Source organism: Rhipicephalus sanguineus, chromosome 3, assembly GCF_013339695.2.
Source record: "Rhipicephalus sanguineus isolate Rsan-2018 chromosome 3, BIME_Rsan_1.4, whole genome shotgun sequence".
Taxonomy (NCBI): domain Eukaryota; kingdom Metazoa; phylum Arthropoda; class Arachnida; order Ixodida; family Ixodidae; genus Rhipicephalus; species Rhipicephalus sanguineus.
This window is the reverse complement of record NC_051178.1, coordinates 59,237,670-59,261,620: the sequence shown is the minus strand read 5'-3', so window position 1 is coordinate 59,261,620 and position 23,951 is coordinate 59,237,670. Positions and strand designations below refer to the sequence as shown.

Here is a 23,951-nt window from a genome sequence, read left to right as displayed (position 1 = left end):
CGAAGCATCATGATCCTGCATTACGCTATCGCCATTGCGTATACTTGAAGACCGGACACGCTATGATTATCTGGTAACGTCATGAAACCTGCCAAGCTGCGCAGCCAGTCCTTTCTTATTTTTTCAGTGCGTTTAAGTAGAGGAATAAGATGCGGGTGTTATCAACGACAATGCGCTCGTTTTGACTAGGTGTCATAAAATTTGTGATTACGTCAACGCTGGATTTGGGTAAAACGATCATCACTCAATGCACCGCTCCGTACGAGCAGTTCTATCAGGGAGTATAAAAAACGTGCATGAAATAACATTGAGCCGAGCATAAAAATCTTAAAAACGTTGAGATTTTAAAAGTACGATCTGCTTCACAGAGGGCGCTGTTTAGATATCGCTTCCCTGTTCAAGGTTGTAGGACTGCCAGCGCTTTTGCTTGAAATGCTTAGTCAGTAAGAGCCATGGAATATGTTTGTAGCGTGGTGTTTAGTCAGGGTTTATTGATGGGCCAGTTGGTACAGCTTACTCTATAGCAAAGAAACAGCGCGAAGACTGGATACAAGAGCACACAACACGAGCGCTGCGTTGTGTTGCTGCTTCTCTTGTGTCCAGTCCCCATACCGTTTTTTCTTTCAAGGTGTTTACAGTCACTTCGGGCGCCCTTTTTATGTTCGCTATAGCGTGTGTGCTCGCTGCGAACGAATAAAGAGCCGGGAAAAAGAAACAAAGTAAATGTTAACGCGTGAGGAGTGGCACCAAGCAAACACACGTGCCGAATTCTCGACAAATGAACGCCTGCTTTCCACGCAACGCACTGTCGCAGTCTAAAGAATTCGATACACTATAGATTCGCGACTAATGGACGCCACATGAAGAGCAAGCTTCGTTGTGTTGTGTTTCTTTGCGTTGCGTGTGCTGCCCACGACGTTAAAGAGAATAAAGTAAGCTCCACCACTTCGCTCAGCAACTATATTTTGAAAATTAACGGGCTTCTCTATGAGTTTTTTTTTTCAGATGACATCCTCGAAGTTTACGGAAGTAAATAAGTATATGATAATGAAGTAGCCATCACAGAGCTTGTGATTTTTAGCTACTGAACAAAAACGCAGAGATAATACATTAAAAATACTTGTTTTTTTTACCTAATTAGTAGAAGCAAGACTTTTAATATACTAGCCGGTGCCTCTCCCTGATGACTTCTTTGCATTTCTGTTTTCTTTCTTATGACAGCGTCATTCGACTCTGCGCAGTAAATCATTGCCGACTTGGTCGCGCTGTGAAACAATGACATGCATAACGTCAGCACTTCAAGCGTGCTGAGTGCATTTTTTACTGGTACAACTTAACGAGTGCTGCGAGCTCTTTTTGATAATGCATTTATTTTAATTTAATTTAATCGCCTTTTCCATCGTAGTGCAGTGTATCGTAGTTATGAACCTCATTCGCGGGGAAGTACAATAACGCCATCGGCAGAGCTTTCGTACTTTCCTTCAAGCAAGGGCTTCTACGTTCCTTCAGAATAGCTCCTACTCCACCCTAACGGTGCTTGGATTCCCGCATACAGAGTTCTTGTACTTTCCTAAATAGAGTACTTTTACTCCTTCAAGAAGAGTGCTTGTACTGCCCAATGAATTCCAGCCGGCGAAATGTCAGCCTCCACCTTTTCAAGAAACTTAAGGTACACTCATGTCACTTGTGCCGCAAATGGTCAAGGATCCTTTTTGTCGAAACTTGAAATCTCACGCTGCGTGCTTGTAGCATCGGTGGTTGTATTTTGTAAGAACAAACTTAATTTTTCTCCTTTTTTTGTTTTTGTGCTTCGCCGTTAGGTCGGGTACTACCAAAACACGGTTATCGCTGCCATCAGTCACTCAGAAGAACGGGTGATCAGAGAAAAGGAATGCAAAGTTATATTCATCTTCACAAAACACTGCTCTAGCTCAATGCAAGTGTGTCCCAATGACAGGTCTGAAGACTGGCGACGCGCAATGCCAATGTGAACCAACACAGTACGTTGCTCGTAGCACCGAGGCTGGAAAACGCCAGAATTGTCGTGAAAACACACTTAGATGGATGAACTTGCTTCCCTACTTCGTTTAGTTTGTTCCCCACTCATTGGTCCCCATTCTGGCCAGACGTACCCCTCTCAATGACACAGTACAGTAATGAGACGATATGGGCTTTTTCAGAAGCTGACATCATGTTCCTTGGCAGCCTTGCATAAAGGCAACCCTGCTTCGTGAGTCACGGGAGCTTGTGCTGTATAGGGACGTTTTTGTAAGTGGAGCTGTGGGACGGGTAAAAAGAGACACAGCGGCAAAGCAGTGCAACGTGAGGACATAGTGGCAGAGGCGAGGAGGAAAGCCCACTGACCGGCGGCGGTCACGAGCAGTCCAGGCTGCCTCTTTTCCGGACTCAGCGCCACCGACGAGTAGGTCATTCCTCGGGGAAGGGTTTGCGAGTAGCCTGCGCAATAGCGGCAGCAGAGAGATGAGAAGGTGCAGGCGATAAGATAAGAAGCGTGTGAGGTAGGGGAGCAAGTAAAGCGTGGGGATGAGGCCAACAGAGCGGACAAGCAGCGTTCCAAGCATCTTGGTGCCAATAGTAGCAAAAAGAAAGAAAGGTCGAATAAATAAAAGATCGATACAAAAATGCTGCTGTATCAATGTCATGTATTGCGAGGGACCCACTTGTTTAGACAATGGCGCCGTTGCATGTTTGAACCTCTTTGTCAAATTAAGAACTGTACAAGTGGCGTCAATTCCCACTCGATGGTGTATACCTCGCACCATTATAGAGCATTTGAAGACGGAAACAGTACTACAACGCTGCTGCGACATTGCGTATGCTCAAGCGAATGTACACTAAAGAAAACAGCGCAAAAAAGGACACACGCAGAGAAGACGGCGCACAACCACATCGGCGCTACTATCAAGTGCATATTTCTGCCATTCTCACCCAGTTTTTATATATTTTCCTATATTGTTGCGCATGTGCAACAGCGCGATAAAGCTTTAAAAAATCCAACTGGCAAACCCAATACTCTGTTGTGTCACATGAATGTAGCTGCACCCCTACAGCGACAGCGACGTCTCCCAGTGACCACTGAAGTTGACACACAGCATGTCTAGTCGTTCGTGTCTTTGTTATCGTATTATAGCGCAATAAATTAAATTCGCAAGATTATGTTTTTCCTGGGGTGTCATGTGTGGCTCGTGATGTCAGCGACCCTAGTATATAGAGCAAATATTTCCTCTGTCTCTTCCTATGTCTCTCTGTCACATTCCCTTTCATTTGTAAGTGTCGATTATTTAGTCGCGTATCTTCGCTATGACTCACCTCTTATAAACGGTTAGCGACGCGTACTTATTGATACAACTTGAGTAGAGGAATTTATGTAGTTGAGTATTGAGTTGGGTAAGCTAATATCTTCAGTAGAGAAAGTCAAGGTAAAGAAAACGGAAAAAGACAAACTCTACTGCGTGTGTCCTGTTGTGCCGCACTGCTTTTTCTCCTCAATTCGAATGCCGTGATACATATCCACGCCGCATCGAAGAAAAAGATAATGAAGAAGAGAGCAAGGCAATTAAGCGATATCTGGGCGAACCTAAGAGTGGTTTCGTGTTATGGAACTGACCTGGGCTCGGCTTGGGCCTCTCCTGTGGTGCGGGCGAGAAGGGCCGGATGGTGGCGCCGTGCGGAAGTGTCTGTGTCCGGCCTGGTGGTGGGTAGGCTGGCACTCCGTAATAACCCGCTCCTTGAGACTTTCCCGCCTAGGCGACAGGAAATGACGAAGAGGCACGTGCGGTACATAATTCCGGCTGATGACAGCATAGGTAAGCAACACAATGAGAAATATCACGCGTGCTTCTTCATAATTTGTGTCGTCTGCACGTTAGCAGTTCCAGTGGCGGCGAAATCTCGACATCGCAGTATTTGTACCGGTGTCACATGGGCACATTTTATCGGGGTCAGGGCCAATCCGGATCGGATTTTTCGATCGCGATCAACAATGATAGCTGCTACCCGGTCCAAACTGATCCGGACTGATTTTGGCGCAGATGTCAGCCAAATCAACGTGGGTGTCAGATCGCGATGCGCAAATGGCGATCGTTGTAGTCTCGAGCGGGATCGAGCCTAATTCGGATCGGCCCTGATCGCGATCCAAAATGCCCACGTAACACTGACATTGCGCCCTGTGCACGCCTGACCGTCGGTTCGTACAATGCTCAGGCTTCCGGGCGAGAAGACAATAATTAAAATCAAAATGACGAGGAGGATACTATATTATTCGTTCATTCAGAATATCTGTAAGGTCAAATAACATTACTGAATGCAGTGATCACAAAATGTCGTACACTCGGTACCAAGTGGTTTCACAATTAATTTCTTTTCTCTATAACCTGAGTATGTTGTTTGAAATCGAGTGGTGCGGCCTAAGTGCACATGTTTTGCGAATGCAATTCATCATCGAAAGCACACAAGCACGCATATTAGCACACTTTCGAAAAGAATGGTACCCTTATGTGAAGTAGTACTTCCAAACGAAATCTTGGTATAAGTTGCAGACAACCTATACGCCAATGCGATTCCACTCTTCCGGTTTTCTCATGAGCGTCCCTTTGCGTTTTGCGACACTAATGCACGTAATTGTGGCCACTTATTGCAGCACGCAGAGTAGCAGTCTAGGTGCTCGTTGAATGGAGTTCAATGGATGTACTGACCTTTGCCCTGTGTATGTGCTGGTTCTGGTATTCCGAGTCGAATTCTGGCTCCGAAAAGTAGCTCATGTCCTGGTCGTACGTGCTGTAGACACCCCCGTCGTTGACATCTTGCTCGTATATGCGTATCACTGATCGATCTCGGATGTCCCTGGGGAAAGATTTAAAAGAACGTGCATGATTTTGGCGAACGACAAACGATCACATGTAAAACGACAGTCAACGTCTTATATTGTATTTTTGTAAATTGTTTTATGTAAGTGTCAATAAACTCAAATTCAAATTCAAAACCGCGTACACATAGCCTCACAGCGCTGGACGTTATGAAAGAAAAGAAGAAAACTCAGTCTTAAAATATTTTCTTTTGTATCTTCAGTTAATACAATCCAAGCTATCGTCTGGCGATTCTTGAACAAAAAAAATGATAAAAATTTATGAAGAGCGTACAACAATGGTTAGTACTCATAATGGTACTTTTGTTTTATTATTATGTGCAATGGCTTTTATTTCCTCTAAATTATTACGTGCTGAAACTACTGCGCACACCACACGCATTGATATTAACTTCGATATTTCTCCACTTTAATATTTGATCGGTCAATTAACTTTCAGTCTCTACATTTACATGACCAATATGCCGTTTTGTTTTGTCTGCCTGTTTGTGTTCAGGTTATTGTCGTTTCTCTTATTGTTTTTTTACTATGCTCATTTGCTACGTCTGTGTCCTCCCATCTGTAATGTGAAAACTCTGAGGGTAATAAATAAATAAATGCTATGACAGTCAGCAGAAACCGGACGACGAGGCTTACGTTTCTTTGTTGCACAGCATAGCCCATACCTGCTGGAGCAACATGTACTTACGATGCCTGATGAAGAAGATACGATGTCTAATGAAAATGCGAAACGTATTGCCTCTGTTGGCTAAAGAAGCACTTATAATCTGGCCCCATGTTCAATGATTCAATATGAGTTACGGTGTATCATATAACTCTATTTAACCTCCTATATCCTCAAAGCCTCCCCGGGTGATATGTACGTGGTTACGACAGCGAAATATTCATATGGAATTATCGGAAATAAGGCTTACAGATCTTTTTTTTTATGACGGAGTCATCTTAAATGTACATCAACGACATTAATTCTTAAAGGAAGAGCGTGTTACCGAGGTTCACACTGCAAAAAATAAAAGAAACAGTATTCAATCGAGTGCGGATGCTCACTTTTCTCGTGAAGCGTACGTGCTTTAATGAAAACGTGAAGCGCGGCATTCGTACGCAGCAAACACCGTCAAAAGTGGCCGCAACTGCTCTGATAAATGTTTAGGAAGCTATTCATGCCTTACCGAGCACAGTGTTTGAGGAACACTGCCCTAAGTGACTTATAGCAGGCCTTCGGTGTGTGTGAGCTCTATCGATCTGATCTGAACTCAATTTTATTTCCAACACAAAAAGTTGGGGGTTCCCTAGGCAAAAATGCTGTTGAAAAAACAGCTTGAAGGGACCTGGGGGACCGTGGAGGCAGCAGCGCATAAAAAGTATAACTAATACAACTAGGTATAACTAATACAACTTCATACAACTTATACAACTGATACAACTTGATAAGATATTATAGCATAGGTACACAGGAAAATAAATATAAGAAAATACAACATGCACAGATACAGCGAAATGAATGTTACAGGGAAATGCACAAGAAATTGAAATGAACCCCTGTAGTTAGGAAAACTGCACATACTGAAAATGCAAACGTTGGAACATATAAAGAGACGCAATGCTAGAATAATGGTGCAGCGACAATAAATGAGATTATGCTGTAACGGCTGTGCAGTCGTTTAACAGGAAAAGTCTTATTTGTTTTTTAAATGTATGGGGTGGGATATCAAAATTTATTTGTGAAGATACACGATTTATTAGTGCAGGTATCTGATAAGTGAAGGCTGACCTTCCATAATTTGTACGTGTTCATGGTATTGGTGTCTGTGTATTACGTAATAGATAACGTCCTGATGTTGCATGTGCCATGTCTATCAGATTATGTTTCTGTTTACAGTCGTATAATTTGCTTCCTTTGATCTATCTATCTATCTATCTATCTATCTATCTATCTATCTATCTATCTATCTATCTATCTATCTATCTATCTATCTATCTATCTATCTATCTATCTATCTATCTATCTATCTATCTATCCGTGTCTGTCTGTCTGTGTGCTGCGCAATACTTAGTGACGTATAACCACTGCTATGCTTGATTTTAGGCATGTCGGCAGTGTCTGACGAGGTAGCTTCTACAGGAGCCACAAAGGCAGAGCCGCGAAGGCAGGCACAAAGAACACTGTACTTCAAAGAAACCACTCTGTTATGTGGCTATTGTGCATACGCATCACCTCTTCTGGTCCCTGTCATAACAGTTCTTCAATGTTTTCCCCCTTTCCTTCTAGGCCCGTGCAGAGTAGCAGGCCAGAGCGTAGTAGCTCAGGCCATCCGCTAATAAACTGTCTTTTTCTCTCTCTCCCTCTCCCTGTGAACGTATTTTTTGCATAACGTATGAATGTATTTTTCGCATATCACGCGGATTCGGCCTCTTTCGTATACTATAACAGTGTCCTCTCACCTGAGGTCCTCGAGCTCGTAAAACATGTCCTTGGAGGGGTCGTGAATGTAGATGCGAATGTGCGGCGAGTCGAGATACTCCATGGTGAGCTGCTTCGGGAAGGAACGCACGAACAGCGCCTTCACCGTGTCGATCGACGTGATCTCGTTCGGCAGCAAAGCCCGCTTCGTCTCGCTCCGGTACTGAAGGAAAACCAGGCCTGCGAGCATTCCCCACCAAAGAGAGATCTTTTGTACTTGAAAGCACAGTATAGACCTCAGCGCAGAATACAATAGAACGAACATATACCAATAGATATGAGAAGTACCAAAGGTATCTTTATTTTGACCGCTTCGTTGTGACCTACTTGTTTCTGTACATAAAAATTAAATTATCACGTACATGTGCACCTAAATCTGTAATCATTTAGGGTAGCTAGGCTCTATGTCAGTTTACATCCGTGTATCATGCCAATGAAATATCCTATTCAGTCACTTCGGGCACTGCGCGGGAAACCAATAGGAATACACGATTTGCTAAGCTGGTCGCGATTCTGTACAAGAAAGCCGTCGTGCAGAACAGAGCCAAATAGCTGACTTAATTAGGCATATTGCGCTCTTGAAATAGCACTACATGTTATGTACAGGTGCCCCGGACTAACGCTGTGCCGCATACCTTTATCTGACTTTCACTGACGTGGTCGTGGCCGCCATAGACCCCCCCCCCTCGCATAAAAAAAAGCAGAACATTATCTGGACTGTATCGTCCAATACACTTCTGCACAATCGACGTTCAGTAGGGCTGTTAAAGCTGCGTATGGTCCAGGCCCGTAGCCAGGAATATTTTTCGAAGGGGGGGGGGGTGAGGGAGTGGGGCACTTGCTGAAAACCTTGACTATTTGAGAAAAACACCTATTTTCATTATAGGTTACCCCCCCCCCCCCTGGCTGCGGGCATACTTGTATGGTCACATTGTATGGTATATCTGTGACGTCGTATGCGAGATATCATATGTGCATCACCTGAGTTGCCACGCACGCTTATCTTGCGAGAATATTTTGGACAAGTAATATTGAGACTGTCCTGAAAACCAAAACATTTTGCTCGCTAGTTTTTCTCTGTGCAAAATAACTGTACGTGCAGCAGAAATAAGTTTTGTGCGTACAAGAGTGGTGCGTACGAAGTCGTGCACAATGAACCTGTGTGATTGATGTGATGTGTAGAATGCTAAGCAGACTGTAATGCTTTGTAAGGGAATACAATGGTACAAACAAAAAGTGCACGGGAGATCTCGCCATCCGAGAAAGACGGGTGCGCGAAAATTAGGCCCATAAACTAAAATGTTCCGCATTGCGCTCAAATCAACGAAAAGCTCCCATGAGGTAGCGAAATGGTGAGGCGTTACAATGTGCGGTATTTCTATCAGCAATACGGTGGAGGTTCATTCGTTGCGACCAATATGCAAGTGACGAAATAATGCGCCAGTTATTTCGCGCACAATAACTTTTCCTTTCTCATTCCAGAAATGATCGTTAATTCTAGAATATGACAAATATTTGTAATTAGGACGAATAAAACCTCGCAGAAGTTCCTTGTCAACAAGCAGAACAGCGCGAATTACACGACTGTAGGCGTACAAACTCGACATATTGCACTGAAGGCACCAAGCTCACTTTCTAAAGCTGCAGAACACAAAATTACTGAAAGTACAGAACATAAACACTGAAGCTCCGATTACGGCACCCTATTAAAGTGGAGCAGAAAAGGCACTTTGTACACGCCAGTTCCAGAATAAGGCAGGCAGTCGACCAATGCCGCCTGTGATTTCACAAAGCATCTCCGACAGTTGCCATTGTGGACTATGTGACGAAGTCAGGAACAAATACAAGCCCTCTCGAATGTCAAGGAAAATTGTTTTTGTAGAATGTGTTTTTGTAAAAGGTTCCACCACATTTCCCAAGAAATTACTAATTATATGACACTTTATTCACTCTTGCAGTATTATACGTGGTATTCAATAACAGATCAACATACATTGAACTGAACGCAACGCAAAGGGAAAAGAAACAACGTCTTCTGTGGAAAAATTTTTGTGAAAGGGAAAAGGCTTCTGATAGAGTCGCTTTCTGAAGCGGGTCCTCAACCACTTTTCTAAATAATCATCGAATGATCTCAGTATCGAAGTATATTGCCTCACGAATCGATTGCTGTAAAAACTTCTCGAATTCGTGAAGAACAAGCAGAGTTACAGAGATTCATTGCATGCTTTAAGCACTTTGTCTCTTCACTCGTCCCGACGAGTGCTCTAGAATCTACACTGGGAGGGCTGGCACGGGGGAGGGAAGTTACGTCAGCGCGCTTCATGACGTTGAGCGCGCGTGACGAAACGCGATCGCTCTCTCCCGATGTGATTTCTGCGCGCGTGGGTGTGGCTGCTGTGTAATGTTAGCAGACTTTGGAACGCGGCGCCCGCACGTGACGGCACCCCGTGGCAAGAAGCGCATCTGATCCAAACGCAGCTCTTCATTTATGTCGGCTATTGGTCAATATTATGCTATCTGTTGTGTGACGCCAAACAGTAGACGCCGGCAGTTCTGAAGAGAGTGAGGACAGATATCAGAGGGTGACTCAGAAAATGGCAACTCGGCGCTTCGCTTGTAAACTCTTCTTGCCGCGCACGACTTTAAAGTTTTACTTGAGCTGTTCATAGAAGTGTCTGCTATCCGCAGAATGTGTTTTCATTGCGATACCAATCATATGGACACTCTCGACTGGTTTTTGCCGTCGCAGTTGCGGTCATGTTCCGTAAATAAATCAGGAAAAATTGTTCCCAAGCGCCGATTCGAACGTGCGACCCTTCGCTCCGCAGCGCGCGGCGTTAAATGACTCGGTCACGGAGTACGTCTTTCAGCATAGTAACGGCGAGCTATTTATATACGCCATTTACCACTGGCGGTACGCGGAGCTCGGAGGCAATTCAGCGTGTTCTCTTGATTACCAGCGAGGTGGCGCGAAGGGTGCGAAGAGTGCGCTTTAAAGGTCGTCGCCCCACTCGTTGCGATGCGCGCGCGCCTGTTACCTCTACCAGCTGCACTTTGCCCTACAGGGCGTGGTCGCCCGTACGCGCGCGTTCATCTCGTCATGGGGGCGGCTTGTACCTCTTGTGCTTTCAGCGTAAAGTTGAAGTTGCAGAGAGCACGAAGGTCACTAAATTCGGTCGCTGTATCGGCCGTGTTTACGAAAGGAGCGCGCTGCTCAAACACAAAACAACTGTTACGGTTGTTAGTTCGCGCTCGTCCTTTGTATACCTGTGCGTTCGTTTCGTACGTCCTTCTTGGTGTTTGAGCAGCGCACTTTGTGTCGAGCTATCACAGTTCTTATTTCGCGCTTGTCTTGCATGTGTCGTTTTCATGCGTCCTTTGTCCTTGAGCAGCGCGCTGGAAGTTTCGAGCGGCTTGCCGTTCTTCGCGTTACATTCCAATATGTTGTTATCGCATTCATTACATCGCCGTTGGGGTGAAGCTATGACATTTTTCCCCCTAAGCCCGAGCGGTGGTTGATGGCTCCTTTAGCGGTACCATGTCACGGAGTAAAGGAAAGCGCCGAGTACATTTCATATCCCGAAAGTCTGCTGGACGCGCGTGCTCAAAAAGCCTATGTTATCCCAAAACTAAAATAAAAATGAACGTCCCCCAAGCCTATATTTGCACGACCCGCACTTCATCATCGATCAAGACTGAACGACCGAACCATGGTGTACTAAGCACTAAGTATGCAAGGGCATTGTGTAGAAACGCTAAATGTCAAAACCGTGTCTGCATAAAGTGAGTGACTTGAAAGGGCGACTGGTGACCCCACGCATGCACTCAGCAAAGAGTATACTTTTCTGTGTCACCTCTTATTTCTCGTCACAATTTAAATTCATGTATTCCGCAAAACCATGGTGCTCAAATAAAAAGAAAATGAAAACAAGTACAAGCTATAAGTCCGCCCACGAAAATGAATTTGAGGTTATATGTCAAAGTAATACCACGCGACGGGAACGCGACATGATTGATCTTTGTGTAAATGTGCTCTAATATATTCGTTGAACAAGTACAAATAATTTAAGAGAAACTTCGAGCTTCGCCATGATCCGCATACTGGTGCCGAAAAAAAAAACGAAAAGACGCCTGTAAGTTGAACAACAACACAACAAAAATCAGCCCGCACTGACATACTTGAATAGTGCCCCATTTATCTGAGCAACGCCTATGTGTGTGCTCACGACGTCGTATACAACAGTAGCGCTCGCAACAAGAGGACGGGGATAGGACGGAGCTTGTGTGAAGTATGTTTATCCGCATCCATTTATGGTATGCAGTCAAAGAAAAATAAAGAAAAGAAAGAGAGTCCTTAATGAGAGCATATGACCCTATTTAAGGAGACACAGTGACTCTCTTTGGAGATCATTAACCCTCTTCGGAGAGTAAAGGGACCCAAAGAGAGTTAACGTCTTTCTTCAAGAAAGTACTAAGTGACAAGTCAGGCATCACCGGAAAGAGTAACACATACTCTCTTCTTTTCTTTTTTTCTTGTCTTAGAGTGCGTAACCCTTTACCGATTCGCCCAGCTTTCAACATCTGCAGTGCTACGCCCCCGAAACATATACTTGAGCAAGTGCGTGTACGTGTGCGTGCGTGTATATGCGTGAAAACGACGCAGTCAAAGTGCGTACTTGTGCGTGTGCGTTTTGTCGAGGATAACAACAAAGAACATTTCAGTGGCGTTGCATGGAAGCCGCCGACCCTGTGCGCCGTCTGGTTCGAAGCACTCCAGTTCGCAAACACGACGCGAAAGCCGACTACGCGCATTTACTCGATGTATCCGAAGGAAACACGCAGCTGTAAGTAAGACTCCAAGACGTACGCAAATACGACTTTTCCCCATCGGGGCAGGAAGCAGCCAAGGCTCGCCGCTAACCCTAAAAGCGCGCGCAGTGCACGCTCCAATTAGCTCGCCCTGCAGCGCAAACCATCGACCCACGCGGCCCTGCCTTATTGAAGCGGCGTGCGCAGAATCTGAAACGGGTGTTCAATAAATGATGTCCCACAAAGGGGAAGACATCTTTTTTGTTATTTTCTATTCATGCACCAAAACCTGCGCACTCAGACAAATTGCTTCATACACGTGCGATCGATCCGCGCGCCGTCTCGACAGAGTTCCGAACAACGCATTCCTGGCGTTGTCTAACTTCCGCATCTATATATAAGCTGCATAGTGTAGTTCCCGCTTTCTTTATTTGCAGGAAGAGACGATACCTCCTAACATGTGTCAGCGAGGGTTAATTACCTGCACTTAGGATCGACACAGTTCAAAGATAAACCAAACTTCTAGACTTCCGGCGCTTTCCTAATGAAACGCTCTAGTTGGTCTGACGTTCGTTTGTGATAGTGAGGCTAGCACCATGAGTTGTATTCGCAACACCGCTCTGCTTATGCAGTTAAAGAAACGTTCTTCGGACGATTTCATTCATATAGGCTAAATCGCTGCGTGGCACATCCAACCGCAAGGGTTACACGCTCGCTTCACTGATTGGCGTGTGTTCGCGACAGGTTCACCGGGCCGAAAGGGCACCATTGGAAGCAGTTTCTGCAGAGCCGTTTAGATACGAATAATGAAAATCAAGAAAGCAAAATCTTCAAGCCTGCTACTATGCTTCACGTTCAATTTATGCCCGCTTGTTTAGCCGTGGCCACAGTTCGCCTTTGGCCAAAAGCCCACTAGTAAGCACGTCTTCATAATCTGACGTTGCTTCGTTAGCGTTACAGCTTAAATGGCTTAAGTTATGGACCGATCAAGCTTAAGCAATTTTCTTTAAAGCTCCATTTCACTGCTTCGGTGCCAGGACATTAGATTTTGCCACACGTGCGTTTCACATACACGTGCAGTGTATACCGTATACTAAATATATGCTTAAGGGGACGCAACCGAGATGCATCGGCATATATCGGAGCACGTATTTAATTTTAAGCAAAAGTGCGCGTACATAAGTACAGCAAAGATTATTCTTCAATGAAATAGCGAGCGTGTAGTGATATAAACGCTACATATAAAACGAGGCCGACAACAACGGCTCATTTAGATTAAACGACCTGGGCCCCTTGCTTTGATATGTTTAATTGGAGGCAAATATAAAGGGGCGCTATCCGCCAACAAGCGGCGTTCTATCAGAAGACAACACGCCTGAAATATTTAACACGTCATGTTCACAGATAGGATAAGGTTTGTCGACGCACAAAAACGTGCACATCAAAAAGGCCAGTGGCGATACCGTTCTGGGGATTCCCGAAGGGGCTACGTGGGAGCGTCGCTGGTTTTGACAACCACCGTTGCTTGGCGTGTTGAATTTGTTATATTATATAAATAAGCAACGCCGTTGCATTACAAAAACACGAGGACTTACAACTTTCACTGGGAAGTCAACAGAGGCTGCTCCGTCCCTTGTGAGCACGTATTCTATTTCCACTAACTAGATTCTGGGAGACCGCTCCCCAACGGCTAATACGGCAGTAGAAGCATATTCGATGTTGGCATCCAGTCTGCTGCTTACTTACGAGTGCGGCGGGGTGAATCTTCGCAGCATTGCTGTTCATCTTCGAACAATCAGTTGAGCGCTCTTCCCGGCGGACATTGTTAATCTTCATACGAAAGAGATGAAGCGAACGAGAAGAAAACCCCATTACTAGAGCGAGCTATAGGATAGCGGCCAGCGCTACATACAGCGCGAGGAGTCATCTATCTTGCTTGCCGCTGCGTCTGTCCGCAACACACGCACTTCGTCAATATTGTTGTTCCGCCAATGTTTCCATTCGCGCGACAATATCATACAAGATGATCTGAACGGCACTTTTATGTCTATTCACTGGTCTGTTTACCCCGCGGTCATTCATCTTGTCCTAATATAAATAAAAAAGGCGAAAAAGATGAACAGCGGACACGTAAACAAATCAGCGCGACCGAGGTGAATGGCACCGGACACCACTAAACTAGTACTAGATGGATGCCTGCTTCTGGTAAGTGCATGCATTGTCAGTATTAGGCGGTTAGCTTAAACAGCGTAAGTACGAGAGGCGCTGCGCAAGTTTGCCTTATTGATCCGGCTTCGAAATGCGTGCACGAAAAGCGTACATATCCGACCCAGTTTGTATAGATTGATTATTTTTTGTAAACGCAAGCATACACGGCAAAAACAAGCACGACCCAACAACTGTTGTGTCTCACTCGTCTGTGTCGTGTGTGTGAGCTTTCAGAAATACCCAGGACTTGCGTGGCATACTTGTATTGCGATGTGATGAAGCCCGTAAAGCCACTTTCTCAGAACAAGTAGTTTGGTCTATGTAAGTCTCTTGTTGGTAGACATTGGCATTGGAGTGAAATTTCTCAATAGATTTTGGATACTTGTACATAGACGTACTGATGAGGACACCGAAACAGTTAGCATGTGGACAGCTCTGCAAAAATATAACCCCCATGTCAGCAGCACTAAAATACATTTTACGCGTAATCTCCAGCACCTGTTGTGCCCTTCGCAGCTGTTTTAAAAGTGAAGCACTGAGCTTCTGTATGCGAGCGTTGCCAGGATCAGAATAGAACCAAATAACACTCCACTTGCTAATAAAACGCGCACGCACGCACGCACGCACGCACGCACGCACACACACACACACACACACACACACACACACACACACACACACATGCACGCACGCAAACACACCACGCAATACATTCTACAAAACCTGGAGGAACCTACGTATCACGCACTACCATGTGGTAGCAGCGCATTCACATCACAAAGATTACCCCCTGGCAGTCGTTTTATGAAACACCGCAGTTCAAGCAGTGCCACAATACCTAGCGATGTCATCATGGCCGCCCGAGATGCCAGCTCATTGTTGACGTAGACGCCTCCGGAGGGCGACATCGAAGTCCTGTAGTCTTCCTTGTACCGATTTCCTGACGGGCACAAACAGGGGCCACGTTAGAGCGAACGTCTGCCGTGACGACCTCAAGAAAAAAAGAAAGAAAATGCCGACTACGCAAACAACGGCCTCCGAAGCCACACCAAAGGTCCTCGGGGCAGTTTCTTCGTGCACGCATGCTAATCTGGTCATGCCTGTTTTAGGCCGTAAACAAAACGGGCCTAGCAGGCGTGCATTGCGCTTACTTGCCGACAGATAGCGATCGCGTTCAGTCTAACTCATGCATGAAGGAAGAAAGCAAGCACAAAAAAAAGTACACTAAACTGCACCATGACAGTTGCTCTATTTTGCATTGCGCGCTGAATAAAATGTACGCAGCTGTCTGCCTCGTTGGGGTGATCCACACAAGCAGATTTATAGCGTTCAGAGAAAACAATGCTCGATCAGTGAAGTCTATTGAAGATTCCGTACTTTCGTCTTCATTCTTCAACGGTTTGTCGTGCTCCATGAGAACTATTACGTTCTGCTTTTTTTGTGCTTAATTCGAATTTGGGGAACTTTTTTCGTTGGGAAGCTCTGCACTCCGAATATGCAGTGTCAGGGTTCGCATGCACACTATGAGCCAACCGACGTTGAACAGGGCGCTTAAACTACTAGAATCTGGCCTACGAAGTAAAAGTTATCACCTTATGCAAAGGTGTACGGCTAGTGACTACTAGGTGTCATAGTTATATCCCATTGCAAACCGTGTTTTTTTTTTGGTATCTTCATTTGTTTGTTTTTAGTAAAAGAGCTATATTTACTTTCCGCGGAAACGAAAAAAAGAACGCCGATGTCCTCTACTGTCATTATGGCGCAGCCTCCTCCAACAATTGTTTTTTTTCTTTTTTTTTGTTTTTTTGTCAGTGGTTTCTTTCATCAAAGCTCCTAAAACTTGCATTGAAGAGAAAATGGGGATCACTTACGATAGCCGATATTCAGACGCAAATGTTGCATTTGACACTTCTATACGTCGCATTGGTGTTTGTCTCATTTTGACCCGAACATCTCATCGGTGATTCTCATGGCTTCACAAAAAATGGTCTCAGTGGCAGAACATCAAAATTTCGCAATGTTCGTTCCTCCGTGTCGCCAATAGTCTTTATTGTCAGCGATACTCTGCGACGGAAACATGAGTTTTCGGTATGCCCTTGTCGCATGACAAGGCCCGGCCACACTGCGCTTGCAAGACGCCTGCTGTGTCGGCCATGCTACATTTGGCTCTCTGCCATTAACTCTTCACGTTTCAATAAAAAACCGCATTTTAGTTGTTGTTTTATTCGAACAGGCACTTGTCAAGTTGTAGATTTCCTGCTGCATTTATGCGGGGCCTATTAGTATCAATTCTTCTCAGAAAGGAGCTGGACCTGTTGAACTCCACCGTCGTCATTTTAAGTGCACCGGCTTGAAACAAATCCACGATCGTATGCTAACCGGCCAAACGTGAAATGGACTGGAGGTGGTTATGTTGGTTGCTTTGGTCACGACGTGTTGACGGAGCATGTCCACTGGTTAAAAGTACATCTGGCTCAAATGAGGACAAAAATGTTCAGGATGTGAGGCATGCTTGATTCGCAACTAATTTCTTGAGTGGGCATTTCAGTCAGTAATTGGCCAATTTTGATTGGAAGTGTTGTAAAATGGAAGAAACCTCGATGTGGTTCACGTCCGCTTTAAATTTCCAGTTTCGGTTTCCGTATGGCGCTCAAGTGAGAAAAAAACAGGTTTCGTTTCTGATCTCTGTGTCTGCAAACAGCTACACACATGCGCTAGTCCAGCAAACAAATGTAACATGAATGACGCGGGCGCAAAACGACCAATACCGACTCCTGTACATTAAAGTTTACGTCTACGATTCCGCACCGTTTTCCCACATTCGCCAGCTATACAACCACATATATGCAAATCGTCATTTGTGTTTGAACAGACTTTTCCTTCTAAATTCAACTCTTGATGAGTAAAATGTTCTAGTTGCGAAACACACCAACGGATTCTAATGTACTGACATTCATTACATTTCGGTACAGCGCGACTACATTTGAGCTGGTGATTTATGGCACGGTAAACACCGAGTAAAGTGAAGACAAAAACGGCCCCGCGATAGTTAAAGGGCAGGATACCCGCACGCGAAATGTGAATATGTACCAGGGGTCGAATTCAGAAAACTTCCGTTTCGTACGTGCGTTTTCCTACTAGTCTGCCGGCTTCGCTAATGATATATCCCGCATTTGTAATTGTCTGAAATATTCTCTTACCAAATGTTTAGTGTAAGACGTTTCTTTTTTTGTGAGCACGGGCCCTCGACTCTGATCTATGCTCTTTTTCAATCATTTCTTGATTTCAGTTCGGTAAAATCTCGTGATATTCTGCATGCTGTCACTTTTTTTAATTAAATGTATATAAGGAGAGGTTGATACAAATGAGTGGCGCCGGCTACTCCTTTTTGGCGTAATATACAAAGGTACATAGAACACTCACACACCTAGTCCTTCAATACAAAAAAGTGCCCACTGAACACGAAAGTTAAGAAAACACAAATATTCACACAAATAAAATGTCCGCACATAACATAAATGTTCGCATGGCGTCATTGGTTCTCGTCTCGGGACTTCTGTTTCAAAAGCCTAAAGTCGACCATTTAGCATTCCCGCAGCGAAACGACCCTGTACAGCGTCGGGCACAGCGGTTCCCAATTCCTCATACGCCGAGTTCCAACATCGTTACGGAAGTCGGCCGAGTCAATTTAATCTGCGCCCATAGCGAGGACTCTCTTTCAGAGCTGTACCGTGCCTGGCCGACAAACGATGCGCGTTCGATCGTCGGCGGCTCTTTCACGTCTGGCGTGCCAGATCGGCGATCGTTGGGAGACGTCAGCTCGCATCAGACGGCGATCGCCAGAGCGGGAGCGATACCCGATCAATAGTTTGCGCTTCGCTGGAGACGAGCAGCCCACCGGCCGGTACCAGTCCGCGCCCGTCAACCTCAGGCGCATTCGGGCTTCCCTAACGCGAGACGAAGGCCTGCTTCACGACGTTACCATCGTCAAGGACGTCATGACGCTGCGAAATGACACTCTGGATATACGTCCCAAAGCCCTGCTGCATATACGTTGTAGAGTATCGATCTGCTCTGTAAATGAATGTCCACGCCACAGACATCATCTGAAGATATTGCGATGAACCGGGTGTCCGTTTCTTCAAGGTTACATTCATTCGGAATGTTTAGAAATGGCCAATTGCAGGTAGTGCAGTTCCAGACTTTGGCCTGGATTATTCGATAAAGTGGACATGATTATCAAAGAAATAGAAAGACACATTCGGCTATTTCACGGAATTTGCGTAGTCGGGCTTTGAAATAATGACTATACGGCACATAATCTCCAACTCCCTTCAAATCCTTATTCTAGTAACGTTCAAGTAATATTCAATTAACTTCGCACAATATTTACGTCCCTAATTTACATGCAAACACGCGTGATTTAGGTATCGCTCCAGAAGGAAACCAATCCTCCATTGACCATCTTACAACAAGCTCAGCAGCCGGTCATAATATGCCCTAAAGTACTGAAATACACAAAAACCTGCAATATGTCACATTCCAGCCGCTCTTCTTCAGCAACCTATAGAGATGGAATATGCCCCGCCACGGTTGTCTAGTGGTTATGGCGCTCGACTGTTGACCCGAAGGTCGCGGGATCGAATCCCGGCCGCGGCGGCTGCATTTTCGATGGAGGCGAAAATGCTAGAGGCCCGTTTACTTAGATTTAGGTGCACGTTAAAGAACCACAGGTGGTCGAAATTTCCGGAGCCCTCCACTACGGCGTCTCTCATAATCATATCGTGGTTTTGGGACGTTAAACCCCAGATATTATTATTATTAAGAGATGGAATATGTTCCTAACGACTGCAAAGAAGCTCGCCTCATTCTCACATTTAAATCGGGGACCCGTGTAACCTCTCAAATTACAGAACATTCTTTTTTTTACCAGCGCGCGTCAGAACCTTCTCGTAGGTATCATTCCATCTCCTGTCATGAAGTTTTAACAGAACATGACTTCTTTTTATCAATGAGCAGAAATGTTTACATGGTCGATCTTGCTGAATGTAAGTGTTAGAATTAATTACTGACTTGCATAACTTTACTCATTATCTGCACCATATTGATGCGATATTTGTGTATTTCACAAAATCTTTCGATAATGTTCCTGACTTGCCTATCATTCATAAACGCTGATAAAATGAGGTGTCTTAACGGAAATAAGACAATTATTATGTAGATTTCAATAACCAGTACCAATCAATTTTCGTCAATTAATATTCGTTTCCATTAACACACGTGAAATGTCGAGTTCCGCGGGATTCCATGCTTGGACCTGTCTTGTCGGTTTAATATCAGTGATGCCATGCATTACACCGTCAGACTCTTCGCTGATGATTGCGGATTAATTTTGACCCCTTCAGGTTTTTTAACGTGCACCAAAATACACGAGAACTCTTGCATTTTACTTCCATAAAGCACGGCCGCTGTGTCCTGGGTTCGAACCCGCCCCTTCGATCATAGCAGCCTGACATACAGTGATATTCGGATCGTCCAACAAGTTTAGATGAATATTGCACTATTTATCGGTTGTTTCAACGTCATTACAATTCGCAATATTAATCCCGCAATTTTATTATTGACCAACTGACTGACCAATTTCTAAGCGATATAGTATTGATTCACAAAAAAAAACAGTTCAGTAACTGATAAAAAAATGACAGGAATACTCCGACTGCGTTAGATCGCCCAGCTGTACCAAGTAAATGATGCTGCACGCCGCTTCATTTTGGCAGGCTCTCATGTTGTTGCTGACTCGCTGGATCAAAATGGCAAAAGTTCCGTACCGAAGACCCTGTAATATGCTCTGTAATAATAACAGCTAAGAAAAGAAAAGATCACGTAAGAAAATGACAGAATGATAGAAAACAGCCTCTTCTTCTCACTGCAACCTTTTCTTCATCGTGAAATAAACGTGTCAGCGTAACAATATTACGTCTCCACAGCCTGAATAGCCTTGCGGCCATACATATGGCCACCACAAAGGGCTCTCGCTTTTGAATGGGCTGCAAATGGCATCACGGGAGCAGCGCGTCCCGTGCACCGAAAGCACCCACCTATATAACAGAAGTACTAAATGTCGGTTTCACAAGGCCCTTACAAAATTTAAGGCAAAGCTGAAAAAAGTTGAAGCCTGCATGCTGAGGCTAAATACTCGGAAGTGACGCTACCAACGGTTAAGTTGGAGCTCTCTGTGTTTTCTATACTACCACCGCGGCGGCTCAATGAATTTGCATGATCTTATGCTGCCCAGTGCGAATTCGCGGGTTGGATTTCACTGCAGCCTTCATCACAGCCACAGTGGAATACATTGGGTGACTGAACTTCGTTCGTAAACCCTATGCTACCGTGTCTTATTTTCTTCATTCGTGATAGCTCAAACATCGATCATGAACGAAGCAGTCCACACGCGGACGTTTGTGTAAAAGTACGGATCTCATGCTTTGAGTTAATAAGCTCGAAACGTGCCAACGGACTTGTGCTGATCCAGCAATCCAAATGTCAGAGAGTGCTAAGTTTCTGCCGATTTAAAATAAGTGCTGCTCATGCTGTTTCTCATTCTTGCCCTTATTATAATTATTATTACTGATTAAACCAGCAGTGACAGCATTGAATATACGGCTAAAAATATGCAGCCATAGCATGAGTGGTAGTTTTAACAAGACTGTTTGTTGGCCTAGTTGGTACTTGCTTAGTCACATATTTGCTAAGTGACATACTTGCTTAGTATTAATAAGAACTAACAGACAATAATGCCAAAGAAAATATAGGGGATATTACTCGTTGTAATTAGGATAAAGTGTGAAGAAAGTAAAGTGGACGAAAAGATAACTTGCCGCTGGCAGGGACCGAACCTGCGACCTTCGAAAGAGCATCGGACGCGTTATTCGAAGGCCGCAGGTTCGGTCCCTGCAGGCGGCAAGTTATCTTTTCGTCCACTTTACTTTCTTCACACTTTATCCTAATTACAACGAATATATCCCCTATATTTTCTTTGGCATTATTGTCTGTTAGTTCTCATTAATATTGTGTCTAACTAAGAAACGAGCCCTTAAAAGTATCGTCTTTCCTTCATACTTGCTTAGTGACATATTTGGAAGTGCAGCCCGTCCTGCCGTTGTGTGTTTCTTTGCTCTGTGTATGTGCTCTTTCGCGGCTAAAAGAAGTCACTAAACGAGTGGTAGTGCTGGTGGGAACGTATTATTTCATTTAATGAGCATTAATTGGAAACAAAAATCAATTCGGCTGTGCAGATTTGCTGTGGAATGCGCTGCTGCCTAACTGACAGAATATTGACGGCAACCCCATAGACCACATTTTATGTTAGAACTGAGGAGCACAAGAAGGAACACGGACACTATCAACTAAGAATTTATTGAAACAACAAACATATATATGCGTGGTTAGATTAACACGTGTTAAAAAACCATGAGCAGGCAATGCTTATTTCAATGAAGCGCTTCCAGGAATTCTAACTATGCGGCAACTAACGTGAAAGAGGGTTTTGCGACATATGACGCACCCTATTTGTTAATGAGATAGGCTTTTCCGTGTTATTTTTTCTTGTGTTATCGTTTTTTTGCGCACCACCGTTCTAAGATGAATTAACGACTTGCCCAGCAGTCCGTCCTTCTAAAGAGAATACTTGCATGTGCAAGCCAAGACATTTCAGTCTGGAATTCAGATGGATAGCTTCTGTAGGTGTACAACAAGGCATGCCGGGCAAGATGCCTCCGATTAAGGAAAAAAACAAGTCTTTTGACTCTTCTTTCAGAGTTTTAGCTTGCTACCTATATGACTCTCTTTAAAGAGACACGTGAACTCTCTTTCGATATTATTATACTCCTAAGAGAGTATAATAATATCGGAAGAGCGTTCACGTGTCTCTTTAACGATATAGTCACATACGTGGCAAGCCAGAACTCTGAAAGAAGAGTCAAAAGACTTTTTTTTCTCTTAGAGCGTATCCGTAAAACAATATTACGATGTCCACAAAGCAACAGCATGCGATCTTCTTTTCCCCCACATTCTCTCGTTCGAATTCCAATGACAATCGAAATATGCGACTGTCGCGTACATCTGGTCGATAACTTACTTATTTCTACACCAGGTGTACTTATCACGAATGGCTCCTTGTTTCAAGTTAACTAAAACGTAATTAGGGACGTTCATAAAAGCGGAGCCGACAAAAAATTAATTGAACTGAACTGCACAAGATTTGCAAAACCCACCTAGTAGGAAAGTTTCGTTCACAGCTTGGTCAGTTATCAATGATAAGCTACGTGCTGAGGAATACCTTTTTAATGTTTTGCTAACTTTCCAGAGAATGATGACATGTTCGAAGTTTGTCCGAACGGTTTCAATGTATGCTTCCTTTGCTTGTCAGTTCTCTTGGGAGCTTGCTTGTAGTTGATGTACCACGCACTATTTAATAAAGTAATGCTAATATTCAGGATTTGCAACACACCTTCGGGAAAATGGGCCCCAATTGCCACAATTTTCAGATGTGTCGTGAGAAAACCGCGTGGTGCGTTTTAAAAGTAGTTTCTTTCATTTCCAACAGCAAGAGCATAAGCCTTACAGACTACTACCGTCGAAATTATTTATATTCTATTTACCTTTCCTTGACTTCGATGAATAAGCATGTGCATATCTGCGTACGGCCGCAACGAGCGCAACGTAGTCACTACAAACACAGCGAGAAAGGCGCACCTCTAATGGCAAGCATGCGATTGAAAGGAGCAACGTGCAGACTGTAGAGGCGCAGTGGTTACGTATAAGCAGGATATTAGTAGCGACACGGCGATGCCTCGTGCGCATGGAAGGCGTGCACAGCCAGAGAATCAGCGACATGCGCGCGATAAAGCGAGTGAGAGTGAGTGTGGTCCATGCCTTTGCCATCCTGCCAGTCGCCAAGCTCGCCAGGCTTGACGAGCGTCATCCTTGCTGTGTGTGCCAGAGGTGAGGGGAGAGGGGGAAAGCGACAGAGAGGGAGGAGAGAGAAAGAGAGAAGAACGACACCAAGTGGTTATTAGAGGTGTAGTGGTTTGGGATATGCGGCAGCACAAGCATCAACTTGGGTTGTGGGAGGCGAAACGTTATACGGTTAGTTTCCATGAACTTCCAAGGCGTCCAGAATGGGACGTGACCAGGCAGTAGATTCTATCCATGCCTTTATTTTCTATGTCGTATGAGATTTCGAGTGTTTAAATAGTGTGGTTATACATGCCAGAGTTATAACATGATCATGAGGCACGCCGCAGCTGGGGACCGTCGTTAATAAATCTAGGTAGGACGTTTTTGCGGCCTAGTTAATAATAATAATAATTGGGGTTTAATGTCCCATTTGCGGTCTAGTTGGTTCATACTTTGGGTGAGGTTAAAACTGCGCGAAAAAACAAGTTCAAGCGGAATGAACAAACAAGACATCACGAGCGCGGACACCCTACTGTTTATTCTTGGTAACCGAAGCACAAGCATCTTGCCAGCAAGAGCCCAAGCACGTGACTATATCGTCACATAACTACATATGCAGATAAACGTATG

At 44.5% G+C, this 23,951-nt stretch overlaps 1 protein-coding gene across 1 annotated transcript in view; it reads right to left on the bottom strand.

The window, feature by feature from the left end:
• Positions 1 to 23,951, bottom strand: part of LOC119386663 (coiled-coil domain-containing protein AGAP005037) — a 481,393-nt gene that overhangs the window by 71,332 nt on the left and 386,110 nt on the right. The window contains exons 6-11 of the mRNA XM_037653953.2: positions 23,298 to 23,351; positions 15,202 to 15,303; positions 7,328 to 7,526; positions 4,716 to 4,863; positions 3,629 to 3,764; positions 2,365 to 2,457 (exon numbers count right to left, since the gene is read on the bottom strand). Of these exons, the coding sequence (XP_037509881.2) occupies positions 2,365 to 2,457; positions 3,629 to 3,764; positions 4,716 to 4,863; positions 7,328 to 7,526; positions 15,202 to 15,303; positions 23,298 to 23,351 (732 nt within the window). The remainder of the gene's footprint in view (positions 1 to 2,364; positions 2,458 to 3,628; positions 3,765 to 4,715; positions 4,864 to 7,327; positions 7,527 to 15,201; positions 15,304 to 23,297; positions 23,352 to 23,951) is intronic.